The 25,537-nt window shown below is 41.4% G+C and overlaps 3 protein-coding genes across 10 annotated transcripts in view; 2 read left to right on the top strand and 1 right to left on the bottom strand.

The window, feature by feature from the left end:
* Window positions 1-1,418, top strand: part of asz1 (ankyrin repeat, SAM and basic leucine zipper domain containing 1) — a 36,778-nt gene extending 35,360 nt beyond the window's left edge. Inside the window, exon 13 of the mRNA XM_086299592.1 lies at window positions 777-1,418. Coding sequence (XP_086155718.1) covers window positions 777-950 — 174 coding nt within the window. The 3' untranslated portion in view covers window positions 951-1,418. The remainder of the gene's footprint in view (window positions 1-776) is intronic.
* Window positions 1,419-3,010: 1,592 nt separating this feature from the next.
* wnt2 (wingless-type MMTV integration site family member 2) lies at window positions 3,011-20,370 on the top strand. The gene is made up of 5 exons (XM_086299591.1): window positions 3,011-3,536; window positions 4,277-4,497; window positions 8,433-8,710; window positions 8,971-9,235; window positions 17,479-20,370. Exons 1-5 carry the CDS (start codon window positions 3,454-3,456, stop codon window positions 17,682-17,684), a joined length of 1,053 nt encoding a protein of 350 aa, XP_086155717.1. The 5' UTR covers window positions 3,011-3,453; the 3' UTR covers window positions 17,685-20,370.
* An 843-nt stretch (window positions 20,371-21,213) lies between these two features.
* LOC147325197 (suppressor of tumorigenicity 7 protein homolog) overlaps window positions 21,214-25,537 on the bottom strand; it is a 61,876-nt gene continuing 57,552 nt past the window's right edge. For 6 of the 8 annotated variants that reach the window (XM_086299588.1, XM_086299582.1, XM_086299587.1 and 3 more), the window contains 2 exons: window positions 25,079-25,221; window positions 21,214-21,655 (listed from right to left, as the gene is read on the bottom strand). In XM_086299588.1, coding sequence (XP_086155714.1) covers window positions 21,560-21,655; window positions 25,079-25,221 — 239 coding nt within the window. In that variant the 3' untranslated portion in view covers window positions 21,214-21,559. The remainder of the gene's footprint in view (window positions 21,656-25,078; window positions 25,222-25,537) is intronic. The other 2 variants (XM_086299583.1, XM_086299585.1) reach the window with 1 other exon arrangement.

Raw genomic sequence — 25,537 nt, 5'->3', positions numbered from 1 at the left:
CTTGGACAGCATTCAGAGGTCATTTTTTCTGAAAATCGTGTTAATCGTGATAGTTTAAAATCATTTATCAAACTGTATTTTTTAAAAAGTACAAAAATTAAAATTACCATAACATAAACTTTAGTGTTGTAACATTACCACAAACAGACTGTGCTCCTCTGTTTAAAGAAAAGTAATTATGATGTAAATGAGTGGAAAAAACGGCATATACCTCCTGTTAGAATACCATCCTCCGTCACTTACCAGAAGCACTTCCTTCTTGGTCAAACCACAGGTTCCTAAGTCATAATTTCTGGTATTAAACAGAATTTAAGCCCTTTGTATCCTCCAACCTTCTCACATGACTGGGATTTAGTGTGACAGTGTCACCCTGTAGCTTGAAAAATCAGAGGCAGCATAATTCCTCTGTGACTTGACTTTAACTGATGAATCCCTGAGGATTTGGCACAGGAAGTTTTGGTGACTCAGGTCTGAGTCATGCTGTGGTGGTGAGATGGGACCAGACATGCTCTCACTCACACATCGAGCTGGTCTCAATTTGATTCCCACCCAACAGTGACTGAGCAGCTGTTTCCCACCCATTCAAGCCTTCCACTGGTCTGACTAGTGCAACTGCTATAATCCGGACTGGATTAGATTAAACTGACCTGTGACCCTTGTACTTCCTGCATTAGTTCAGATTGGCCTTACCTCAGGGTCTGATGTGTGTTTTTATGTTTACATTCGTATTTGTGTGTGTGTCCCATGTTAATCTGACTTTGTTGTCCTCTCTTTAGATGGAAGAATTCAAAGATTCCTGTCAGCCTCCTCAGCCTGGTTTCCATAACAACAGGAGGATGTGGTCTCTGACCACCAGATTTGCTCTGAGCACTCTCGGAGTCACCTTCCTCGTACTGCTCTACAAAGCTTCCAGTGGCAAGGTTTCCCTACAGTGCAGGGATACTTTTTGATCGCCTCACAGATTTGTGAGGTCTTTTGTGTTTGTTGACTGTAGCTAAAAAGTTGGATAAGTATTGTGTTTATATGTGTTACGGGTGTTTGACAGGCATTCAGTTTTAATTTTGCTACAGTGGGTTTTTTTCCCAGTTTGTTTTGACTTGTCACTGAGTTTAATTCTTATTCTTTTTAAGTTATTTTATATTTTAATGGTTTGAACAATTAAAGTTTTTCTTTTGAGAGTACGTTTCTTGTATGCTCGATTTAAGGTTGAAATCGGGATGCTTTCTATATTGGTGCCTGCCAGATGTTGAGTATAGAGTCTTGGCCATCACCATCAGTGTTTTGAAACTAAAGACAAGCAAGTGGTGTATCTGATTGGGAAACCAAGGACACTGCACTTTCAACTTGTGGTGACATGCATGTCTATTTGTTTTCCATTTTCAACTAAAAGTGACAATAAACTTAAAGTGACAGACTGAGACCATAAATTCATCAGGAAAGTGTTTGTTGAAGTTACAAGTTTTTGGGGTAGTGGGCTCATTTTTTTCACAGGGCTTCTTTTTGCACCCTGCTGATCATCTTAAAGACTACAGGTGTAAGGCTTTGCAAAGTCGCTGTCCTTAGACCGACTGCTTGATCCTTTGTAATATACAGTCTATAAGAAAACCTAGAGGCATGTGGAAATGTGAAGCCTGCTCTCCCAAATATACAGAAGGATGCAATGCCAAGTTTCTCCGAGTAGTTTATCAGAGGTTTTTTTTTTGTTGCACTAGGTTATTTTGTAAGAGGAAATCATCACATTTATAGGAGCCATAGGTGAATTTTCTAACAATAGAAGGGGGCAGAGTGCTTTTTCTTCTTGCTGGTAGCTAAACTGAGTCTGGCAAACAAACCATAGGTGTGAAAGTGATATCAGTTTTCTCCCTAAATCGCAGAAAGAAATCCAATCTGTATTTCAAAAATGATTCAAGTGGATTCCTGTGATGTTAATGACCAGATTTAGCTTTTGCTGGTTGAATATTTTCAAATGTCCAGCTGATACGTTTAAAAATCACAAACTCTTCAAAGTCCTTATTGTCTGATTTTGTGCCATTTCCTTTTCAGTGTTCACAAACTTTATTGTGCGCAAGTATTATCAAAAATACCTTTCTGTCCGTAAAACATGCAATGAAACTGTGACCTTAATGCGATTTGGTAAGGAAGTGAACAAATTACTCCCATAAAATTGGATTTATATCACAGGCTTATTACAACTACCGCTGCTGCAAAAATAAAGTTGTGTTCAAAGTCCTGATGAGAGCAGTGAGAACGCTCTAAATCTTCTTGTTGTTTTATGGGTTTCTTCCACGGGGATCATGGGAACAATCCAATTTGCCCATTAATCTCATCTGGTCAAAGTCTCCAGACCTCCAGATACACCCCGGGCTAGATCAAAGATGGAGGAAACGCTGTGTGACAGTGGTACAGACTTCACCGGGACACATCAAAAAGACTGACATGGATAATCCAATTGAAATGGACACATCACCTTTAGGTGCTGCTCTGGGAGAATCGGTGCCCAGTTTTTTCCTCCTTTTTTAAGCCATCATTCCTGAGTTATTAGAGTGATAGTTTGTATGAGGCTGTAAAAATAGCAGTGCGTCATGCGTGAGGAATCTGAGATATTATTCACCTGTGTGGGATATGGCTATGGCAATGGGCGCTCAACATAAACAAAACACTAGTTTGATTTATTTTCTTAAAGGGTCTTTATGCTTATCAATTACACCGCTACACCATATGCCAGAGTTTTTCTCTGTTGAGCTCTACGGAGTCCTGTGAGAAAAACATTTAAAAATCATAATGTTTATCTTTTGTGCGTAAAAGGTTTTTTTTTGGGTTTTTTTGTAGCCTGTTTTTTTTTGGACTGGCACATCAACTCCATTCATCATCCTGTCCCCCGATTTTGAATCTAAGCGGGTTTGGGCATTTTTCCTGTGGTGTCTGACATTGGTTAAGCGTGGAGTGTGAATCCTCCCACAGCTAGCTCCTTCTCTGCGCGCGTCTCATCGGTGCGATTTGAATGAAGAGCCCATCAACTTGGACCACATCTCAGAGGTGCGGAGCTCCGGTCTGGACACGGGCCAAACCCGTCTGATGTCAAACCAGCCTGAACAGATACTCTCAGACATCTCGTTTCTTCACCTCATTCCTGAGACGGGACTCTGCCCACTCCTTGTGTAAAGCAATCTGAACCTGATAGCACAGCATCCGCGTATCTCCCCTGAGAATCTGCTCTGGACTATTAAGACAGTCGCTCTTAACCTTTTCTTCAGAAGCGCTTTGCCACTGTGCAGAATCCCAGCCAGCCATGACTTTTACGAGCAAACCGTCTGTCCTCCGACTGTCTTGTAATACATTTTTAAAGCGAGTTTAACTCGGCGATTCAACTTTCAGCTTCTGTTTTATTAATTTTTTCCTGTCATCTGTGGAAATGCTCCGTCCAGACCCATAAAGAAACAGAGTTTGGTTAATATGCACTTATTGCCAAGCGGAATATGTTTTTATTTATCTGTAGCAATCTGCTGGCTCACAGCTGAGATCGATGCGTCCTGGTGGTAAGTATTATTATTATTTAACATTTACATATTTGTTTAAATGAACGCTAGTGTAAGACTTTGTGCACGTGGGTTATGTGCTATTATAATAATCTTTCAAATGTGTTGTCTTATTCTGTCATCGGTAAATTATTGGTTTAAAAAAACAGTTCCATATGCACCCTTTTATCTTAACAAAAATGTTCCCACAGTGAGTGACTAAATTCCCCCCATGGCTTGCATAATTATTTTTGCAGCTTGTTGAATATTTGGACAGATTAGTTTCCAGGCTGAAGTCATTTGATATAATTTAATTTCTCTTTATTTGCTATCCTTCTCTTGAATCTCTAATTAATATTTGCAAAGCTCCTGTTTCCAAATTCCTTACTTCGTACCCTGTGATACTGAGATGGTATTTGGAGAGATAATTCCTTTTTTGTTGCTGCTGCTTTGTGTCTTTAATCTTCAGTGCAGCCCATCAGTCTTTCATCATCTTGTTCTGCAGGTAAAAGGGAGTGTGGACTTGTTAGGAGTGATTCCAACAGATACCTCTGAAGAATACACCCTCTAGCATTCTTATTTTATGCATTAATATAAAGTAAAGGTCTTCAATTACCTTACAAAGCTTTAATATATCCACAGCTGCCTTTACACACGTTGGGTTACATACAAAATTATTCGATTTTATCCTTTACTAAAGTGATCCAGAAACATCCCTGCAAGTACTCATCTGTCTTGACATTTACCCTCCCACTCTACAGGTACATGGGCACCCTGGGCTCCCAGGTGATGTGCGACAACATCCCTGGACTGGTGAATAAGCAGCGCCAGCTGTGCCGCCAGTACCCCAAAGTGATGCAGGCCATCGGGGCTGGGATGAAGGACTGGATCTCAGAGTGCCAGTACCAGTTCCGCAACCACCGCTGGAACTGCAACACCACAGCCAGGGACCACAATCTCTTTGGACGTCTGCTGCTACGCAGTGAGTTTCAGGAGTGTTAAAGCCAAAATACAGTAGGACCTTCATTCTACCTTAACATGAAAAAAGTAACATTTACATTTTTAAAAAAAAGTTTCGATATAAAGTTCAAAGAAGGTCCAGGGGTTCTGCCATGAAAATGAAGGTTACATGTTGATTAGACGGCTGAGAAATTAAAAATAAACTCACAGTTTAGTCTGTTTGGACCCACTTTAAAAAAAAGTCTTGTCTATTTCTCTTTGTGCTACTGAATCCATCAGGTGAAAGTTAAATAAAGCTGTGAACTAAATAGTTTATCCAATGTGGATAAAAGCATAATGTTGGTCACAGATGTGATTTTTTTGAATAATTATTTCTTCTTTTTAAAAATATGAATATCTTCTTACTATATATATATATATATATATATATATATATATATATATATGCTCATCCTTATATTAATCATTATAAGATACAGTGAAGAGGGTACAGAGAGTTTTTATAAAGTATCAGTCTGACGGGCTGTCTTTCCCGTAATCGCTGCATAGGTAAGAACACTGAAGCAGAGTGCCTGCTATAGCACATGCAGGCTTACATTACCAGGTCTGCTGGCACTCCCTGAAGATGAACCGCTGCATGATCGTGTGTTACATCGAAAACATGTTTGACATATGTCTTTAAATTAAAGTGACAAATCTGCACAAACAAAAGTTTTTAGAGTGTCGGGCAGATTTACTGCCACTCAGAAGATTTCTGGAAAACTGATAGTTGCTCTGCAGACATGCTCCTTTTTGTCGACAGAGGTGGATTGCATTCCACACCTCGTCTCGCTTTACAATCGTGCATTTCTCACGTCACTGCAGCCAACTGGTTTCTCCCTCATTTTCTTGTGTTGGGTTGCTATCGTGTTACTCAGTATTTTGTTTAAGGCCGGTGGACAAATGTCCTACTAAAACAATTTGCCATGGCTGGAGAAATGTATCCGTAATAATTCTGATATAATAATTCAAATAATTTATTCAACAAAAATGTCACCCAGTAACTGATGAGAGAGAAACTCCAGCTTTTATCTCATTTGATTGGAATTTTAATTGTTAGGTGTGTGGTTTTTTTTATTTATTTATTTAGTATACAAGATTAATCAGTAATAACTAATTAACTTGTTACAGTGTTATGCAGATTTCAGTGTCTGTAGAGTCAGTGACTTCATGACTGATTTGGTGTCATCACAGTGTTTTGGTGTCCCTTCGATTCCCTTGGGCTGCTGTCTGAGCAGAGCTAATTACTCTCCGCTCAGCTCGTTCAAATGACAAACTGCAGAAATTTTAGACTTTTTTGAAATAGAAGTAATCCCACCACTTTCAAGAGCTACTTCAGTTTATTAGCACTGTTTATCCTCTCTGGTGATTTGCTGGAGAAGACACTTGATTTATTGAGAGTTTCAGAAATCCAGAGAGGACACAGGCAGTTTTTCCTCTTCATGTATTTCTGGTGAGAGTGGTGGGTGTGGGGAGTATTACAAATGACTCTTCCAAAGCAATAAAGTGTGAACAGCGTCGGAAACCAAACGGTGAGTATCAGTAAGCTGCCTGTCACTGTTTGTTACAGATTGGAGTCTGAACAAAAGCGTCCCGTCCAATTTGTCATGTGATGGCAAATCTCAGCAGCTAAAATCAGTCTGTACCTCCAACGAGGGCAAGCTGAAACATCTTCTTTCTTGTTTTTTTTTAAATATATTGCCTGTGGAGGATCATCAGGACCTGGCGACCTGATGTTCCTCTCCCATGCCCCGAGATTTAACCTGTGATGCGGATCCTACGACTTAGTTTTATGTCTGGGCCTCTAATCAGCCATGTGGTATTTGGACCTCCCAGCCAGGCCCCGGCCATGTCACACAGCATTATCATGGCACACTGAGGCCCCGTCTGAAGCGCCTTCTTGTCAGTGTCAGTAGGCTAATTTCAAACAATTACACAGGAGCTCTCCCTCCCTGTTGTCGTGTTCTCTCAGCGTCCTCCTTATTAACTTTGTTAGGCACGCTCAACTTATCTGCTGGACCCAGACACCCACATACTGATATCACTGTGTGTGCTTGGCAGAGCTGGGAGCTTCTTCTTTTTTTCTAGTGCTACTGTGATACTTGAGTTTCATTAGTCTTACTGACTTTGTTTTAACACATTTAACGTATTTAGAGGAATCCCTTATAGGTTAAATTAATTAGAATTTTCATAAGTGAATGAATTAATTCATTGCCATCAATGATATAATATAAAATATGATAACATATCTAACATTGTGTTGTTAACCCACACAGGCAGAAAAGGAGCTTGAAACAATGTCAAGAATGCTTTTTTAAAAATGTAATTTATCAGATGAAAACATCAAGTTTGCTTCTTTACATTACATTTTTTAATAGGGGGGGAAATAAATTGTCTTTATTTTAACAGCTGTGTACCTGAATGCTGTTTCCTATATTTATTTCTCTTACGTAGCAGAAATGTACTATCTTAGATGGAGCTTGAAGGCTGTTTTTAAATATTTATTTGAAGTGCACACTGATGGCTCTAAATGATTATACATTTTAAGTGGCTTGTTCTTGTAAAAATAGGCTTTCATATATTTAGTTTGGCCCTGATTTCTGTCTGCAGGTGTTCCTCTCAGCTGTGATGCTGAGATCATCCTGCATTTAATTCAGCAGGTGAAAAGTGTTTCTTTTGACTTTGAGGTAAAAGCATCAGGGTTGACCTCTTAACATTTAGGAAACTTAAGCTTATGGATGTGATCAGTAGTTGCAGTTCTAAACAAGACACTGGGCAAGACACTTCACCCGTTGTCTACTGGTAGTGGTCAGAGGGCCCGGTGGCGCCAGTGTCCGGCAGCCTCGCCTCTGTCAGTGCGCCCCAGGGTGGCTGTGGCTACACTGTAGCTTGCCATCACCAGTGTGTGAATGTGTGTGTGAATGACTGAATGTAGTGTAAAGCACTTTGGGGTCCTTAGGGACTAAGTAAAGCGCTATACAAATACAGGCCATTTACCATGTGTGTTACAAGTCCTTGGCAGGGGTTAGATGCAACACACACCCTTTCCCCACCTGAGCCTTTGATCCTGCTCGGATCTTTCATCAGATACATGCAGAAGGAGATAAGAGCTCCTTATCAGGGCACTGCTGGTAAATGTTAGCTGTTTATCCATCTTGGAGATGACATATTTTTTTCATGCTTTGAATAAAAGCCTATAGCAGACAGCAACAGACACGGGTGTATATATCGTACCGTATATGCAGTAGGCGGCTGACTGATCCACTCTCAACAATGGGGAAAAATAACAATTCTCAATTATAAATGATGTTACTGAATGCATTTGTGGCAGATGTGTAAATGTCAATCGTTTTAGGGGCTAAAAAATAAAAAAATAAAGCTGATGCAGAAGTGTCAAAAATGCAGTCTGAGGATTCCCCACAGACTGTAATATGAAAATTCTGAGATTTAAAGAGTAAAAATATTTACAGCCCAGTGCAAAAAAAAAGGAAATTTAATTAAAGATATGCAGAGAAATTTTTAAAATAAACTCAACTCTTCAAATTGTATTGAGAATAAAGGGCATTTCTAGTATTACTCATCTTTGACAGGTGTTTACTTGTTTGTGCTGAGCATTTGATTATATTAAAGGAAACTAAGGACAATTTCATTTTCACCAATCAGTAAATTTTATTTTACAGTAAGCCTGTTTTTCCACTAGCCAATATTGGCGTCTTATTTGCTATTACAGTGAATTACAGCTGTACCTTGCTAAACTAGCTAGTTTACCAGCACTAGTGTTAACTGACAAATGAGAGACTCCCACAAATAGCTGAAATCAACAAGGTTTTTGGCTCCTGTTTACCGGTATTTGGGTAAAAACTGAGTAATTAAACTTTTTTTTTTTTGCATAATAAAAAAATAATTCTCTCTGTGAAGGTAGCCGTGAGGTGGCCTTTGTCTACGCTATCTCCTCAGCTGGAGTGGTTTACACACTGGCCCAAGCCTGCAGCCAAGGTGAGTTGGATTCTTGCTCCTGTGATCCCACCAAGAAGGGCTCATCACAGGATGCCAAAGGCTCCTTCAACTGGGGAGGCTGTAGTGACCATGTGGAGCATGCCATACGCTTCAGCCAAGCCTTCGTGGATGCCAAGGAGAGGAAGGAGAGGGATGCCCGTGCACTCATGAACCTGCACAACAACAGAGCTGGCAGGAAGGTGAGGAAGCACTGAATGGATAACTGACTTTAAAGTCCTTCAGTTTTGCCGGAGACACTAAAATTACATAACTTTTACATTTTCATCCAACATTTTAAGAATCTCAGAAATAGAAACACATTGATAAAACGCTGAAAATGAATTTGACTGTTTTTAGATCTACATAACATCATTACATTTGTATCTTGGGCTTTAAAATCTTAAATTAGTACCATTCACTCACCAGTTCTACTAAATCTGTTTACTGTTGTGCTCCCCAGGCTGTGAAGCGCTTCATGACACTGGAGTGTAAATGTCATGGTGTCAGTGGGTCATGCAGCATCAGGACCTGCTGGTTGGCCATGGCTGACTTCCGCCGCACAGGTGACCATCTACGGAAAAGGTACAACGGTGCCGTGCAGGTTGCAGTGAATCAGTATGGCACAGGCTTTACGGCCGCTCACACACACTTCAAACGTCCCAGCAAGAATGACCTCGTCTACTTGGAGGACTCACCAGACTACTGCATACGGGACCACGAGTCAGGTAAACACTGACCTTTACCATTTGGATCTGTTGGATCCCAGTAAGCAGTGAGTGGAAAACGTACCTGTCAAAGACACATAAACATCCAGTTCAGACCATTTAGAGGTTTGTTTAATCACTTCCAAATTACATGCTGAAAAATGTTGATTTGTAATCTGGTCAAACAAGCCTAAATGCTCTAATTTACTCAATTTAATAAACCAGAGTAAATACTCTGGAACTTAAGTGCATCACTTGAACAGCACAGCTGGTTGGTATCCTTAAAAGAGGAGGTGGTGTGAACAGATTTTCATATGCTTGATTTCAAGAAGCTGATTGAACTGCATCTCTAAAACACTTCCACTTTGCTGGCATCTCAAACGTGTCCATCTTCTACTTTTACTGTCACCATTGTGTACCAGAACGTGTTAAAGTGGGTTTTTTTTGTTTTGTTTTGGGGTTTTTTCCCATGACTTTTCTGGGACCAAAGCACGCACACCTAACAAACCCACCTCCACCCGCACCTGTAGTCCCAGTGGACCACTGTTCACACCATCACACTGATCACACTGGATCGAATGGTGCATTTGATCCAGTTGGAAGTTAGAAATTTGAAAGCTGGCAATTCCAGCTTTCAGAATGCGTGAAACATGCGTTACTCACACTGCCAAGTCTAAACAGTCCACACTGGTGAGTGTGAAAAAGCACTCTTCTTTTGGCAGGCAACTTCTTGCCATGTCAGCAGTACCATACATGTACTGACAAAAACACACTTTGAGTCTTTCATACACAATATACAGCCGAGGACTGTTAAGCATCACGTGTTTCATAGACCCGCTGTCTGTGTCAAGCAGTCACTGGGATGTCAACCATTGGTTTCGAAATCTGCTTCAGTGTTAGGTTTTTGGCTACTGCCATGTTAACCGCTAACTCTAATTAGTAGTAACAGACTAGCAGTTTTCCATAATTGTAGTGTAACTTGCTACAACTGAAAACAGATTTCTTGGGTGGGCTGCACCGCACGGCAGACCTTATTATTTGTCAGATAATTCCATTACAAATACTCCAGAATGAGCCTCTTCACCGTGTTAGTGCTCCAAAGGCACAAACGGGCTGTAAACATGTTTATTTCTGTTGGTCATTTTAACACGGCGAGTCTATGAGCACGGATTACTTTTGGAGCCAGATTCAGAGGATCTTCTGTTTTTTGCAGTTTAGGAATATTTTTCAGCCACCGAGGCTGTTAGTGAATGTTTCAAAGTGCAAAAATGTTATTTTGCTGTCCTGTTTCTCAAAACGTCAAGGAAGCAAAAAATGTTTTTTCCTTTGCCGTTCAGATTTGAAGAAGCATCCACACTGAAAACTGATCTTTAACTTTAGATGACATAAAATGTAGTTGTGTTTCAGCAACTACGGTGGCTCTGGGTGTGTGTGTCATAAGCGTGTTCGTGTGAGGGCAATGTAAAGCTACAACAGCAGAGCAAGCGTGAGAAAGAAAATGTTTGCGTTTGAAAAGCTTATGAGAGAATGAAGATAAAGGCCATGAGAGAGTGTCTTGAGGTGGAGGTGAATGCCTGACAGGCGGCAGATGATCCGTGGCGATCGGGTGTCAGCCAGTTTAAGACCCATTACACACTTCTGTAGGCTGAAATCTTAGAGGACTACACATCATTATAAATCACCAGTGCTGGAGAAACACACGCACGCGCACACACACACACACACACACACACACACACACACACACACACACCTGAGGGCATGATTGGCCTGCAAAATGGGAGAGATTTCAGTGGCAGAGCACCAAACACACACATTTTAGTGGTGTGTGTGTGTGTGTGTGTGTGTGTGTGTGTGTGTGTGTGTGTGTGTGTGTGTGTGTGCGCCGAAACACTCCACCCAGACATAATTTCTTTCTTTTTTACAATTTAATCATTCATTGAGAAATTTAGAAGTGAGAGACTTCCTGGGAGGTAGGAGCAGTGAATATTCTCATGAGCAAAAACATAATTTTTTAATCTCACTAAATCGTGAAAGTTTTTTTTCTGTTATTTTTGTTGTGTTATTTGTTTTGGGTTTTTTTGCTTTCTGTTAGTGACTGATGTTAGCTGTAACTTTCACCACCATGTGGCACTGTTTTTGAATGAGTGCTGTTGTTTTATCCATTTCCTCAGAAAGCTTGGCCTTTGCTGCCGCTGTAAATACGAGAGTGTTTTTGTTAACTTGGGCGGCTGAATCTCTCCACTATTGGTGGACAAATTGGTGTTACACAAATGTCCAGCCGTGCTGTAGTGATTATTGTAAAACAGCTCAGTACATCTGTGTGCTGTATTTCAGCCCAGTGGTATTTTTGAAAGTTTTAAGCTTTTTAAGATTTTCACTCAATTCACATGAAACCACCCAACCTAGAAAAATAAAACAATAGTAATAAAAACAGTTTTGTGATGCTTTAGCACAGTGACATACCTATTCCATTATTATTTCTGACTAATGGGATCTGCCATTACAGATTTTTGCAGATTCCAAAGAACTATAATTGACAGCATATACTAAGAAAAATGAACTTTTATCATAAAATATAATTTCCGCCCTCAGAGAAATAATTAAACTGCTGTACATCACATGATCGTCTCTCTTAAATAACTGAAAATAAAGAATAATGAGTTTTACCACAGCAAACAAAAGCAGGTGCAGCAGATTTAGAGAATAAAACAAATGCAAGTGGATGGATGTGACAAACATCTTATTTAAATACATACATGCACAAAATGTTATGAATAAATTATTATTGCATTCTGTCAGTACTTTATATGAACCTGTTATCACTGAAAATCATTCAGAAACTGCTGTCGGATCGCACAGTTTTTGGCTGGTGGGAATTCAGAGAACATGGCACATGTGCGGTTAATTTCTCTCCAGTAGCATACAACACAATAATAACTGCAGCTCATTAACAGCTGTGCAGTCTATCAAGTTTTAAGTTCAGTTTTGGCTTCACAGCTGTTAATAGTACAAGGTAACTGAGTTTCGTATCTCAGTGATGCTTTTGTTTTGGCTTTCAGCTCCTGATTTATGTCTGCCTCTCTCTAACAGATCAAACTCACCCTCGGCTGGGCTGTGATAGTTTTTGTTCACAAGAAGTAAAAAATGAAAACTATGAAGTTGTTCTTCAGAAGATTAGATTTCCTATTGATGCTTATGTGAAACACACAAAAACCTTAGATGGTCTGTAGAACTGTAGATCCTCTGACTGTGCACAGGATCTTCTAGGAATGGTGATTCTGTTTTCCAGAGAATTGATGGGTCAGTGGTTTTGAACATGTTGATATCTTCTCTCAAATATAAGATACTCTTATTAGATCTGTAGTAAAAGTTACAGTGGCAGGGTACTCAAACAAGGCATGAACCACTTTCCTGACACTGAAAACTCAGGTTTAAATCTGAAGTTACTGCACTAAGCACCTAATCCTGCTTTGTCTAAAGCCCCCTGGAGGTCTTATGCCCTGCTTTTGGGAACAAGTTGAGGCATTACAGCAGACATGGAAGTTTTATGGGATGTGTACATGTAAGCAGGGTGAGGTTACACACACACACACACACACACACACACACACACACACACACACACACACACACACACACACACACAGTGGGCCTCTCATGAGAACGTAACATACGCCTTCTTTAAAGACCAACTCCCATGAGACAACCACAGACTTACAAACTCGCTCTCAATCATAACATGTACTGTATGTAGAGTCACCTGCTCCCTCTTTTTGGTTGCACAACCATGAAAAGTAATCAGCCTTTCTCCCAACACACACACACACAGACACACACACGTGCACGCGCTCTGAAAGACATGCAAACTCGCCTTCACTCATGGAAAGAAACAGACTAAATCTGTTCTCACACACAAACCACAAACAGGCTCGGGGCCCACAGAGATAGCGAGACGGCCCCTCTGTGCCTCTTTAAAGTGTGAAATCAATTTCCCTCAGCCCTGAGGCTCAGGTGCTAAACTCATCTCTCGGCGCCCCCTCATCTTAATTCAATAAGCAGACGCAGGGCGATCGAGGGCTGTGAGGAAGACTCTGGCCGTGATGTCACCCCTAGCAGTGCTGCATACTTTGGATGACGGGCGGGCACGCTGCCAGAGAGGGGAGGGCTTCGGGTCATGTCCAGACATATTACCTGGCGAGGGAATGGTGCAGAAGGAGCGTACACGCAGAGCGAAGCAGAATGTAAACACGAGCAAATTCCAGAACAATGTTTGAGATGGTACTTGAAGCCAATTTTTTCTAAACCTTTATTTATACAGGAGAAGTCAGCAGAACACACACATGCATTCTTTTTCAGCAACACTTGTGCTTTACAGTCAGACAGTAACAGTCACACCTGCCCAGCAGAGCAGCAGTCCTCTGCTGGCTGAACATCTGCAGCTCAACAGCACTAAAGTTCAGATGTTTCACAGCAGCTTTATCAAGATGTTGAAGTGAAAAGGCTGTGAGATTAAAAGCAACGAACGACTGCAGCGTTATCGGTTACACCAGAACTACTTTGATCATAAAAAGCTTTTTCTCAAGCCTCACATCAACAAAATCTAGATTGTGGAAACGATCTTTTTTTTTTTTAAAACCACCAGTAAATGGATCAAACATAAACAATTTCAAAAACAAAAAAGTAAAGTAAATAAAGACTTAAATGCAAGCTGTTTGAACTAGCAAATATATGAGCACCATGTTCTTCAAGGACTTAGTCATCAGTTTGTTGTCACTCTGGCAGACGAGGGTCCTCAGGACGATGTTACTGCCATGCAAAGGTGCACATCCCCTAATGGCTGTGACCTCTTTCAGCACATAGCTTATTGTTATAACAGTCTTTTCTACTGTAATATGATCCATCAGGTGCATGTGTATAAATAACCAGTCCAAGATATCTAATATCCCCAGGTTCATTCCATATAAAATCAGTCAAATCTGAAAAGATTCATTCATGACTCTCTCAGAATATGCTCTTCATTCTGCTAATAATTAGAATAATCGACACATTTGAAGAAGTCACACAATATTTTAGCCTCTGTCCTGTAGACCTCTGTCAACCTGCATAGGGCTGGGTTGAAATTTGGTACTTTTTCCACTTGATTTTTTCCAGCTTTTTTGATTTTTTTAATATTCTCAAGTAGTGTGTCTTTTGTGCTGTCTCCATCCCTTTTAGTTTATTCAAAGGGGGGGACAGGTGGGGGGCAGGCAGTGATTTTCCATGGAATGACCTACGTGTCCAAGACGACTCAACTAAGAGGCATCTGGGAGGCATCGTGGTCAGATGGCTAAACAACCTCATCGGGCTCCTTTCGATGCTTCGACGCTGAGGAGCAGCAGCTTCACTCAGTCTCTCCTGAATGACAGTCGTTCAACTCATAAAATGAAGAAAAGATGTGAATGAGAATTCAGAAGGAAAGGCTGATTGCACTTTCACTAATGTGTGTAATTATGCAACAAGATATTGAACAGAATTGTAGAGAAGAGTTGTAAACTGCACATATCTGACAGATATATGGATGCAGCTTCTTCTTGGTAAAGTTTGGGGGGAAGAAAGGCAAAAAACAATATTGTTACACAGAAACATAAATATCTCAGTCAAAAAGAGAGATGAAGTCTTTCTCTCAATACAATACTCAATACTCCCGAACTCCGCAAATCCTAAATGATGTTATTTGGATATTTTGAATAGCATTACCAGCTCTGTGATGACTCATTAAAAAGTCGATATTTTATAAAAGCCAGGCCGTGAGAACCTTGTTACAATTTAGCGCTCTGAAGGCTTCCTGGACGTCTGCTGAGCATGAAATCAAAAACCGTGAAAGAGTATGACTTCAGCGCAGATTGTGTCACAAAAGCGTCCATTCCCATGTGTTTTATTTTGGCTGAAATCATAGGGATGATCCTTTCCCACACCCGGCGCATCTGTGTTTGTTGTGCTGCTATCAAAGAGAAGTTATCTGGAGATCTAGACACTATAACCCAAACGCTCTGCTCACAGCGGTTAGATAGAAACGTGTGAGATTCTGTTGGGCTTGATCATCCAAAGCAGACTGAAAACACTCCTGTTGCTCATGTTTAACATCAGTGGATCAAAGCTGCTGAAACTGCTAAATAAAAGTCCCTCTAAAAACTCCTGTGGATGGTTTTGAGTCGAATCTGCAGGCCTACACAGCTTCATCATAAATTGAGCTCCAGCTATTCCTTCTGCATACAAAGCTCGGGTACGCTAACTGTGTTTGTGGCGACGTAAAGTGTGTGTGTGGGTAACCGGAGTTGGGATTCAGGAGAAAGTGAGTGTGTACAGTATCTGTGTGTGTGTGTGTGTGGGCGATGGATGTCTCCTGTAAAATGAACAGCTGATGAAGTGTGGGAGTGCAGGCTGATGGCTCCTATCATCAATCTCTCATCTCACTTTCGTTCATCTTACTTATCCCCCCCCCCCCCCCAATCTCATCTTCACCGTACTGGCATTATACTCTGCTCCTATTGGCTTCTAAAAACTAATAGAACCGTTCTAATTGGCCAAATTGTGGCTCAACTGCTGCCAAGTCACATTCCACGATGCTATAGTCCATTTTTTAAGCATCAGTACCATTACCTTCATGAACACTTTTCCTTTATTCCTTTAGGACGTCCCAGTTATTTCCCAGCAGGGTTGTCACTTCTTAAACTAGAAATCACAGGCAGTGTAGGTGTTAAACTGTTCCATCAGTAAATCTCCTTTTGGAAGGAAACTACTGAAACATGTTTTTGCTTTTAGTGAGTATAAATGTCATTCAGTGGAAAAACTGCAGTAGGAAGTGATCAGAAAGGCAGATCCTTCTACTGTAGTATGATAGATTAATATACTGGTGAGAAAAACACTTTTCAAGGTAAATACAGACTTTTCCTCATTTTTTTAAGAACCTTTAATTACGAAGTAGACTTAAACTTGGCATTTTACACTATGTAGCGATAAAGCAGAATAAAGTTTACATCTAATGATTATAATTTTGATTATGTCCATGTTTTTAGTTTCAGCGCTCGGGAGCAGCTCCTTGTCTTTCTCTTGACTTATAAGATCACATTTTGTGGTCAACTTGAAAGAAAGGCTGATGTGTAATATAGAAGTGAGGTCAGAGGTCAAATGTGACATTTTAAATCTTTATGCCATTCTTTCTATACGTTGACACAGCACACTTGTAAGAATCATAGTTTCTACAGCTTTTTGTCAGTTTTCTACCAATAAATCATTGAGTTCACCTTGAAGACTTTGGTGGAAGTATTGTTAACATGTCCCCAGTCTACCTCCCCTAAAAAGTATCAGAGTTGTCAGAATTAATTTAAAACTTTTTTAGCTATCGTGTTTACAGACAGAGTGACATGCACACACTACGCATGCTGTCAGAACGTCCTGTCCGTCGAGGCGTGGACTCCGCTCTTGCCAGGTGGGGCCTCGATGTATCAGACTTGGGTGTCCGGATGAGACAGATGAGATCTGAGAAATTTGGAGGCTATGTCAACACCTCATACTCATTGTTGTGCTCCCCAAACCATTCCTGAAACACTGTTAAATGACCGAGGATGCATTATCCTGCTGAAAGAAGTCACAGCCATTAGGGGGGGGGAATACCATCATCTGCAACCATGCTTAGGCAGGTGGTGTAAGACCCACATGGATGGGAGGACCCAAGGTTTTACAGCAGAACATAGCCCAGAGCGTCACACTGCCGCCACAAGCTTGCCTTCTTCCCATAGTGCATCCTGGTAGCAAGTGTTTCCCAGGTAAGTGACGCATATGGACCCGGCCATTCACATGATGCAAGAGAAAAACCTGAATCATCAGACCGGCAGCCCATCACCCTTTCTCTAGTTTGCCAAAGTTCCTTCCTTGGACCAGTTTTGGTAGATACTGACCACTGCAGACCAGGAACACCCCACCAGAGCCGCAGTTTTGGAGATGTTGTGACCCAGTCGTCTACCCATCACAATTTGACCCCAATACTTTTTCCTACCTCTAACACGTTAGCTTGGAAGACAAAGTGTTTGCACTCTCTACTAAACTAGTGTTCAGTGTTTATGTTCCTTTGATACATTGTCTAGGTTTTGATTTTCCACTGTTAATAACTTGTGTTCTCACCATTAGGGTGGGTCCCACAGATCAAAAACTCATTTTAAATTAATAGTCATACTGTGCTAAATTTATTCTCACTGACCGCGTCTCATTTGCTCTCTCTCCAGGGTCGATGGGGACAGGTGGGCGGGTCTGCAACCGGACATCCCGAGGTGTAGATGGCTGCGAAGTGATGTGCTGTGGCCGTGGCTACGACACGTCTCGCATCAGCCGCACAACCAAGTGCGAGTGCAAGTTCCAGTGGTGCTGTGCAGTCCACTGCCGTGACTGCCACCAGCAGGTCGACGTGCACACCTGTAAGGGCCAGACGTGACCTCGCCACCACTAAACTTGACTGACGCCTCATATCGGGCATCCAGAGTCCCCCCCGTTCCTCCTCAGCTCTACCTGATGTCTTGTTACGACAATCTAACTGATAATCTCGAGTCTGCCTTTAGTTCTGAGCCCTCTGAAGGTCTGTTAGGTTTTCAGACACTTTTTTCTTTTCCTCACCAAAAAAATTCACATCTTTTTCTTCTTTTGGATGCTACGTGGAAAGAACTTCTAGACTCAGAGACATTTAAAGCCTGACTGCTGAATGTCTGTAGCTGTTACTTTGAGAATGTATCAGTCAAATCATGCTTCAGATTCCTGCTGAACCAACACAAAAAAATACTATTGAGACTAACAGGCTAGCATTTGATCTGCTGGCTCCAGTTGTGATGGTTTGGAGATGAACTGTTGCTTAAACAGGCCCCAAGGACTGACCAAGTATATACTGAAATATAACTTAAATTATGTGTAATATCTTTTATAGTTTTGTTGAATCAACATGCATGGAGGTTTTTGGTCTGCTCCTGTGAAGCCTTCAACACCTCTAGTTTAACACATAGCAGCTCTCCACACAGTTTATCAGCTTGTTGTTTAGATTTGTTCTCGTGGCACCTTACACTCGTCAGCAAACCATTTACAACATAAAGTACGACCAGCGTTCTTTTCCCCTGCGTGCTTTCAGTGTAAGCTGTTGTCACGCCAGTCTCATTCAACATAGCGTATCACAAGCTTCTCTCTCGCTTTCTGTCTGCTCATTAGAGGCTTTCTGCTCCAGAGGTACCACCATATGCACAGAACATGGTCCTTCAGCTGTTTTCTCTCTCCATCATTAAATCTCCTTACTTAGTAGAAAACAGCAGCTGGAAAATGAGTGGACACTGTCATTTGACTCAGAAACAGTGCAAAATTAATGCGGGCAGGACCTACAGCAATTTCACTGATGTCCTACATTAGTGCCATCTTCTCCAAGTCTTTTAAAAAGGCTAGAAGTAAACCATAATGTTGATAACAGACATAGCATCTTACTGTATTTATGAGGAAAGTTTTACATTTATGACCTTATATTTTTAAGTATCTACAGGGATTCTGTTTGAATGATCATTTTCTTTTGGGTGCTCCCTTTAGAAGTCCTAACAGAAGATCAGCATCATCTCACCCTAACTCTATCATTCTCTTCTGCAACCATATCCTCCTTCACTACATCCATGAATCTTCTCTGTGCTCCATAGTCAACATTCTTCATCCAGTATATCCACCATCTCTCCTCTGCCCATGTCCAAACCATCTCAACCCTGCCTCTCTAACTTTGTCTCCAAAATGCTCAACCCTCTGATATAATCGTTTAATCCTGTTCATCCTGGTCATTCACAATGGAAAATATTTCAACTCAACCTCATTCAGTTTTACCTCCTTTCTTGTTAGTCCCACCATCTCCAAACTGCATCGTAGTAGGTCTCACTACCTCCTTGTAAGCCTGGGTGATTTGTATCCCTGTGTTACAAATCACCCAACACTTATCTCCACCCTGCCTGCACTCTCTTCTTTTGCACTCTATTGCTTTGCAGGCTATTTAAAGCAGCTTCACTGCTCTACCAGTTCCCTTTTCTTCCACACACTTGGATTCTGTCTACTGACTTTCATCCCTCTTCTCTCCAGCGCATACCTCCACCTGTTCCCTACTTTCACTACAGATCAGTGCCATCTGTCAACCTCTCCATCATCACTGCAAACAAGAAAGGGTTCAGTCAATCCCTGACCTTGAACCTATCTGGCACTCTTACAGTCCTCCTACGTCCTTCACCAGCTTCACATAATCCTCTGACACTCCTCGTGCAGTACCACAGTGCCTCTCTTGGGCCCTTATATCCTTCTCTAGGTCCACAAAGACGCAGTGCTACTCCCTTCGACCTCTATACTTCTGTCAACACTCTCAAAGCAAACATATTTGTAGTGCGCTCTCTCAGCAGAATGCTGCTCACTCATCATTACCTCTCTTCATAACTTAGCTTTAACAACTCTTTCCCATTGCTTTGAGATATAATTCATCAGCTTTATCCCTCTGTGTTACAGCTCTGCACATCAGCCTTGTTCTGGAAAATCACTATAAGTAACTGATCATTAAGATAGTCTAAGGGGTATTGTAGTCAACATCTTGTTAAAATAAATGCTTGAAAACAGTTAAAATATCTAGAACTAGAAAAAAATAATCAGAAATGCTTTTTCTTGTAGTTAAAATGCGCATTTTGTCATTGTTTCTTAGAAATGTGTTAATAACTAGGACCTCTGTTTACATTTCACTGTTATTGTGCCTGCTACCAATATTAGATTAAGGAGCAATATTCAAGCAGGACTCTGTGAAATCAAACATCATCAGTGACAAACAGGAGAGGCGGCGGCCTGAGCAGTCATTATACACTGAGGAATACAAGTAAAGCAAACTAGCAGCTGTTCTCACCAGTTGCTTCATTAGATGTAATACATGTCCTGTCTGTAAATTGCACATCAGCTGTGTAAGATTAAAATATAAGCCTTACAACTGAACTCTACAGAATAAATGGTTTAAACTTACACTGTGTCCAGATTTAAAGAGTCTCATGAACAAAAACACATGAATAGATTCTGATTTCTCTGACTAGTGTTCTGTTAACTGGACAAACTTCTCAAACAGCTTGTTTAGCTAGATTAATGCACCCTGGTGATGAGGTCTGAGTCACAGTTCATCATTAAGATGCATTGCTTTGGCACCTTGTGGAAGCTGGTACACATCCAGACATGCTTGAGCATTGCTTAGGTCGTTTCTGTGGGAAGGAAATCGCAGTGGAGACAATCTGCATAACTAATGACGTCACCAACCCTAAGGGACCAGCAAATCCTTGAATGGTGCAAATATGCAGAACCAGTTCAGGACTGGGCACTGGGTTAGTGGGAAAGGACCTGAGTTGTTGACTTGTATTCAGAGCTATATCTGGGATGTCTAAGTCAGACAGCACATGCAAGCTTGGTTAGCAAGCAGTTACTATTAAACATATCACTTCACAATACCTGCAACACAAACTTTTTACACCACACTGAAAGCCACAACAACTGTCTGATAATTCCATCAAAACGCTCCAACAGTCACCAACAGTGAGTGGACTGCAAATGGAAGCAGGCTTGCACAACAGCTTAAGCTTCGCTGTTCAAATGTATCCCACAACTTTTATAAACTATAGAGAAATAAAACTGTTTGTTGTACCAGGCTGTGAATGTGTCTTCTAATGCTGTTTAGTTGAGCATTTTACCATCAAACTCGATGACGATGGACTTGCAATAAGCTGACGTGGAGCTTCAGCAGTTGCAGGAACAACTTTTCCACTGTGGAGTGAGCTTTTAGTTTGAGAATGAACGCTCCAAATATGTGATGGATCCTGCAGAGAAACAAAACCCAGCCGGTTGTATCTGGTGGTGCTGGTATCAAGGTCAGCTGATTTCACAGTATGTGGGACAGCCAGTAAAAACACTGCATTTTTGCAGCAATACACAAAAAGTCCTTTATTGTATTTTTTTTTCCTTTTCACCTTTTTAATGATGGCAATTGATCATCTCTTTTTGTACAACAAAAGAACAGCTTTAAATGACTGATAACCCAAAGAAATGCAAACATATCAAATAAAGTCAAAACCAATTTTGGGTGTTGTTTAGCATTTTTGTTTCGCGCCTCTCCTCGGATTCCCATCTGCTCTCGGTTTGGTTTGAACTTGGCACAGAGGCGCGTCAGTCTAGTCCACTGCAGTGTTCTGGATTTCAGTTCAGCTGTTTCTGTCCAGATAGAGGTCTGTTCTTGGTGCTGGTCCTGGGTCTGATTCCTGGTCCGGTCGGCCCTTCTGTCGGTCGGGGTCAGATGCGGGTGAGCTGGTGCCAGAGGCTGGATGGCAGGATGCTTTCCACCTTCTCCATGATAAAGTTCAGAGGAGCAAACAGTGTGCTGAGGAACTACAAAGAGAGACAAATACAGTCACACAAACAGAATGTTAACAGGGCAGCCAGCATCTTTTCCCTGAAATACACCACGCTGCATCCTGGCTGCAATGTGGCCACAGGAACTGACTGCATCCAATTCTACCAGATGGAACAAAACTGTATCGGAGACACGCAGCAGTGTATCGAGCCACCACTTTAAGCGCTTTTTTTGTTATCTAATAAAAGCAATTTTACATAGGTGCTGCATCCCTCACAGAGCTGTGGTGTGTAGATGGAGTCAGGTTCATACTATCTGATAACATGTCTCCCTGACTGCTGTTTATAAATGGACAACTGATAGCAAGACTCCCAAATTAATTTATATTAATATTTGGTTTGTAGACAATGTGCTATTTATCTGGATGGTTAATATAAACTTTGAACTGACATTTAAAAAACAAAAAACATTTTAAAGAGTGCCTAAGCCGGCAGGATAGGGTGGTGGCTGTGTATATCACCTGTACATAAAAGATGAACACTGCTTCTCAATGTTGCAGTACTGTCTAACAGTCAGCAGGGGGCACTCCCTTAACTTGTGACATCAACAAACACTTTCTTGATGACTTCCTGGTTTCAACTGGGGGTTTCAGTACAAGCTGAGCAAAACATGGAGGTAATTTTGTAAAATATGGACCACATTTGATAAAGACGGGAAAGGTCAGCAGCTGTCGATGGCAGGTCAAACTTTGACAAATAAGAAAAAGGCTGCATAACCGTGTGTCTGAATTATCTGAAGGTTTGGGGGATTTTCCTTTATTTTCAGCTGTGAGAACAAATAAACTTTCCACTTCTGCAGCATGAATCCTCCATCAGTGCAATTCAGGCCTCATTCTCAGATTGGCAGTCTGACAACAACTAGCAAGGAGGAGGTGAGGGGTGATAGGGGCTCCACCTGAGCAGCTCACGGAAGTTCCTACTGTCTTAGATGTCAGATAAAGGTCACGAAGAGGGGTTTTTTTTTTTTGGGCGGGGGGGGGGGCAGAAAGAGACTCCACCTGCATGTGTGAGCTGGGCAGCTGGTGGTTTGAGGATTGCTTCACACATCAGATCTCACATCTCCATTTTAGCTTCAAAGAGCACTTCAAAGTAAATGTGTGTAGTAGTGTTTGAACAGTGTGGGCGGCAGGGAGAGACCTGTCCAAGACACCATGTTAGCATGAAGTTTTATTGGTCTAGGGAATCACTGGTGACTTATACGTTTAGCAGCTCTTGTGCTGCTTTTACATTCAGTCACAGTGGGAACCCGACTTATTTACCCAAGCAAGTTGATGTACTGATCATTTCATCTATTCAGATATTAAAATGAATCATTGAACAAATGTGGAATTTAAATATCGATCTATGAGATCAAAAAGTAAACGTAGCCAGTAGCTATGTATTCTCCTTGGAAGCCACCTGTTAAGTTTTTCTGGAGTCAACTTTAGTCGGAAAACATTCCAAAAACTGTTAGAAAGGCCTCATCTGTCCATTCAAGGTTCCCCATAAAACATCAAGTCTGCAGTAACCACCAGCATCTGTGATTAGCATTACTGTGATCTGGTATGTCTTAGTGTTTGAGCAGCATACGTTTTAAAATACTTTTTTATTTATGATTTCAATAAATGATTTAAACTAACATAAGCAGGTATGTAATTATTCCTGGTTTCAGACTCACTGATAAATACATGCAATGTGTTCCTTGCAATGATCTACCTCTCAGCAGGTAGATGGTATCTGCTGATAGTGTCACATCAGGGTGGAGAGATGAGCTCACCCACATTCCAGGGGAGCAGCACAGAGCTGCAGGCTTAAAGGAGGAGGCAGAGGGTGGGCAGCGCCCTCCACTGGCTGCTCATATAAAAGATGGATGTGTGAAGGTTGCTCCAGAACAACAACAATTGAAAAAAAGTACATGGGGGAAGATGTTTGGCTACTATAGGTGTTTCTATCAGTTGGATCCTGTTGATACTTTCACATAAAAGAGACCGATGAGGTGAGCATGTGAATCAGATGAGGGGCAGAGTAAGTCTGATTCCAGGGTGCTAAGGCTGGCTACTAGGACACTGAACTTCACCTCCCTGGTGGAGTCTGGTGAGGTTGAGAGATACTGGCTCGATATACAGTAGCAGGGATCACCTCAATCCATGGGTGGAATGAGCTCTGTCTAAAAGCGAAGCTGACGATTCACCGGTCAATCGATGTCTCTGCCCTGACCGTTGCTCACAAGCTCTGAATAATGACTGAAATAACAGAAATGCGTTTTCTCTGAAGGGTAGCTGTGTTTAGCTGTAGAGGTTGGGTGAGAAGTTGAGTCATTCAGGAGGAACTTCCTCACCCTGGCCATTTCCTCCAGCTGGATGGATGGATGGGGCAACTGCTGGCAGTGTGTTTGAAACTAGTTGCAAGACAACACTTGTGGAGGAGAGCTCAAAACTGTGAGTAATTCTCCCACGTTTGTGATTAAAAATAGATCCAAGAGAACAGTAAAATGCACATTGTTTTTAGGAGCATGTGCAAATAACACATAATATGTGAGCATGGTGAAGTTATCACATGTATAGCTGTTGGTGGAGCTGAAGCATGTTTCCTCTGATGGAAAGAGCTGACACCAGAAGTGTGTTACAAACCACATGTGTTTAAAAGCCTGTAAGAGTCATTTGTCATGCTACCTTTTCCAGTGTGGTTTGAAGCGCTCTCTTTTCACTCACAGCTAAAACACAAACTGCCTGTGTGCACAGAAACTGTTTGTTTACTCCATGACCTTTACATCTTTCAGATTTCTACTCTGTTTTGCTGCAGGCTGACAGCCATTGCTGCCCCTTCCTGTCACTGTGATACCTGTAGCACCCAAGGATGAGTCCAAACAGGAACCACAGGGTGTAGTCCACGACGTTTATTTTTATTATTTTGCACATCATATTAAAGTTTCATATAATCTACTAATAAATTGTGCTATAATGTCCTAGCTTAAGCTACCAAGCACTACACAGTCATGGGATTTATTGTCTCCTCTAGCCAGTACAGTCCTTACCCCATTGGTCCACGACACCCATTTAACCATTGAACTGTGTGACTTCAACAGATTCTTTCTATGTTTCTATCTGTGATAAAAGCCTGCACATCTAACTCACTGTCAAAAAGAATGCAGCCGCTGAGGGTAGCACAAGCAAAAAGGTCAGAAGTCATCCAGTATGTTATTTCACCCGGTAATTTGTTTTTTTAATGAAAATAAAGCTATGGAGAAAAGGTCAAAGGTCACCGAGTTATTCTCTGAAGACTCTCCACAGAGAAGGACACAGTAATCTGGACATTATCTGTGAAATTCAAGTTTTCTCCTCATTTTTTCCCCCTGTGTGTGTGTGTGTGTGTGTGTGTGTGTGTGTGTGTGTGTGTGTGTGTGTGTGTGTATACACTTACAGCTTTAGCAAACACTCCCATAAGTTCAGGGAACTGGTGTGTGAGCAGAGCCAGCATGGCAGTGAAGGAGCAGAGACCAGCTGTGAAGAGGATGAAGAAGGGCAGCTCCTTCTTCGGGTAGACCGACACCTCGTGAAACACTGCTTCCACGCAGGACGGACACACAGAAACACAATATTAGTTCAGAGTACGACATTTACATCTCTTACTCCTCAACACAACCTTCACTGGGGGCTGATTTGTTTATTTTCAAAATCAACAGTAACACTCTCTTGTGGTAGACATCCACCAGCATCTTCGAGGATCGCGTCAGTTCTCAGCACTAGATGCTTCATGACTAAGCTACCAAACGCTGCTTATTTTAAGTTTCAAAGGAGCTCATTAAGTGTCCTACGCTTCAACTTTATCCAAGACGTGGCAGCCCTGACACTAAAAATGAAATGTAGCTATATCAAATGT

Source organism: Aulonocara sp. 'chitande type north' Nkhata Bay, linkage group LG7 (genome assembly GCF_057382095.1).
Source record: "Aulonocara sp. 'chitande type north' Nkhata Bay isolate Kocher_YH1m ecotype deep benthic linkage group LG7, A_spYH_male_GT1.1, whole genome shotgun sequence".
In the NCBI taxonomy this organism is placed as follows: Eukaryota; Metazoa; Chordata; class Actinopteri; order Cichliformes; family Cichlidae; genus Aulonocara; species Aulonocara sp. 'chitande type north' Nkhata Bay.
This window is presented reverse-complemented; position numbering and strand designations above follow the sequence as displayed.

Coding starts and splice junctions, on each gene's coding strand:
- wnt2 (XM_086299591.1), top strand. CDS start 3,454: ATGCACTTATTGCCAAGCGGAATATGTTTTTATTTATCTGTAGCAATC. Junction 3,537..4,276: donor GAGATCGATGCGTCCTGGTG/GTAAGTATTATT, acceptor CCCACTCTACAG/GTACATGGGCACCCTGGGCT. Junction 8,711..8,970: donor ACAACAGAGCTGGCAGGAAG/GTGAGGAAGCAC, acceptor TGTGCTCCCCAG/GCTGTGAAGCGCTTCATGAC.